The following is a 1,717-nucleotide window of genomic DNA, read 5'->3' on the forward strand; positions in this document are numbered from 1 at the left end:
GGGTAGGGAGGGCCAAGAGAACTGAACATCTGGACTGGTAGAGAAATCAAAGCCTAGGAAGTAAGAGGTAAGAGTGTAGTATAGGGGATACCCTATCTCTTTGCTCCCTCCCTTTCCCCCCAGGTCCCTGGGACTATATTGGTTTTGTCTCTGAAGGTGAAAAACAAAAGGCTGAGTAGATAGTTGGCTCTAAGTGATCAATCTCAAGCCAGCTTTGTCAGAAATCCTAAATCACAGGAGAAGGGTGGGAAGAAAGGATATGATTATTTCTCGTTCCATTTTCCATTAGAGGTGAGAATGGCAAGTACCTCTCTTGAGGGCATGAGGAGGATTAGCAAAAGGAGAAGGGCTGGGAGCCCTGAAGTCTCCTGTAAGACCTCACTCATATCTCACAGGCAAGAACTAAGAAGTGAATTAAATATTTCAGTGGGCTAGCTCTAAACCAGGATTAGCAAGCATAGCTAGGGTGCGAAATCCTGGAATCCGACTGGGACTCTGGCAGTGAAAGCTGGGATTGTTGAAAACCCAATTTAGGGAAGAGCCTCCGGCAGCGGCAGCTCCAGTGGCCAAGGCAAGATGGGTCAAAGTCAGAGTGGTGGCCATGGTCCTGGAGGTGGCAAGAAGGATGACAAGGACAAGAAAAAGAAATATGAACCTCCTGTACCAACTAGAGTGGGGGAAAAGAAGAAGAAAACAAAGGGACCAGATGCTGCCAGCAAATTGCCACTAGTGACACCTCACACTCAGTGCCGGTTAAAATTACTGAAATGAGAGAGAATTAAAGACTACCTTCTCACGGAGGAAGAATTCATTAGAAATCAGGAACAAATGAAACCATTAGAAGAAAAGCAAGAGGAGGAAAGATCAAAAGTGGATGATCTGAGGGGCACCCCGATGTCAGTAGGAACCTTGGAAGAGACCCTCGATGACAATCATGCCATTGTGTCTACATCTGTGGGCTCAGAACACTACGTCAGCATTCTGTCATTTGTAGACAAGGATCTGCTGGAACCTGGCTGCTCAGTCCTGCTCAACCACAAGGTGCATGCCGTGATAGGGGTGCTGATGGATGACACGGATCCCCTGGTCACAGTGATGAAGGTGGAAAAGGCCCCCCAGGAGACCTATGCTGATATTGGGGGCCTGGACAACCAAATTCAGGAAATGAAGGAATCTGTGGAGGTTCCTCTCACCCACCCTGAATATTATGAAGAGATGGGTATAAAGCCTCCCAAGGGGGTCATTCTCTAAGGTCCACCTGGCACAGGCAAAACCTTATTAGCCAAAGCAGTAGCAAACCAAACCCCAGCCACTTTCTTGAGAGTGGTTGGCTCTGAACTTATTCAGAAGTACCTAGGTGATGGGCCCAAACTTGTACGGGAACTGTTTCGAGTTGCTGAAGAACATGCACCATCCATCGTGTTTATTGATGAAATTGACGCCATTGGGACAAAAAGATACGACTCAAATTCTGGTGGTGAGAGAGAAATTCAGCCAACAATGTTGGAACTGTTGAACCAACTGGATGGATTTGATTCCAGGGGAGATGTGAAAGTTATCATGGCCACAAACCGAATAGAAACTTTGGATCCAGCACTTATCAGACCAGGCCGCATTGACAGGAAGATCGAGTTCCCCCTGCCTGATGAAAAGACTAAGAAGCGCATCTTTCAGATTCACACAAGCAGGATGACGCTGGCCGATGATGTAACCCTGG

At 47.2% G+C, this 1,717-nt stretch overlaps 1 protein-coding gene across 1 annotated transcript; it reads left to right on the forward strand.

The window, feature by feature from the left end:
* Positions 1 to 540: 540 nt before the first annotated feature.
* LOC108298258 (26S proteasome regulatory subunit 4-like) lies at positions 541 to 1,716 on the forward strand (the record flags this gene model as incomplete). The annotated part of the gene is given in 1 exon segment (XM_017520970.2): positions 541 to 1,716. A coding segment is annotated over 1 exon segment (1,140 nt), but the record flags the coding sequence as incomplete, so codon positions are not given.
* Between the last annotated feature and the right edge of the window lies 1 nt (position 1,717).

This window comes from Cebus imitator, unplaced genomic scaffold, assembly GCF_001604975.1.
Source record: "Cebus imitator isolate Cc_AM_T3 unplaced genomic scaffold, Cebus_imitator-1.0 Scaffold923, whole genome shotgun sequence".
In the NCBI taxonomy this organism is placed as follows: Eukaryota; Metazoa; Chordata; class Mammalia; order Primates; family Cebidae; genus Cebus; species Cebus imitator.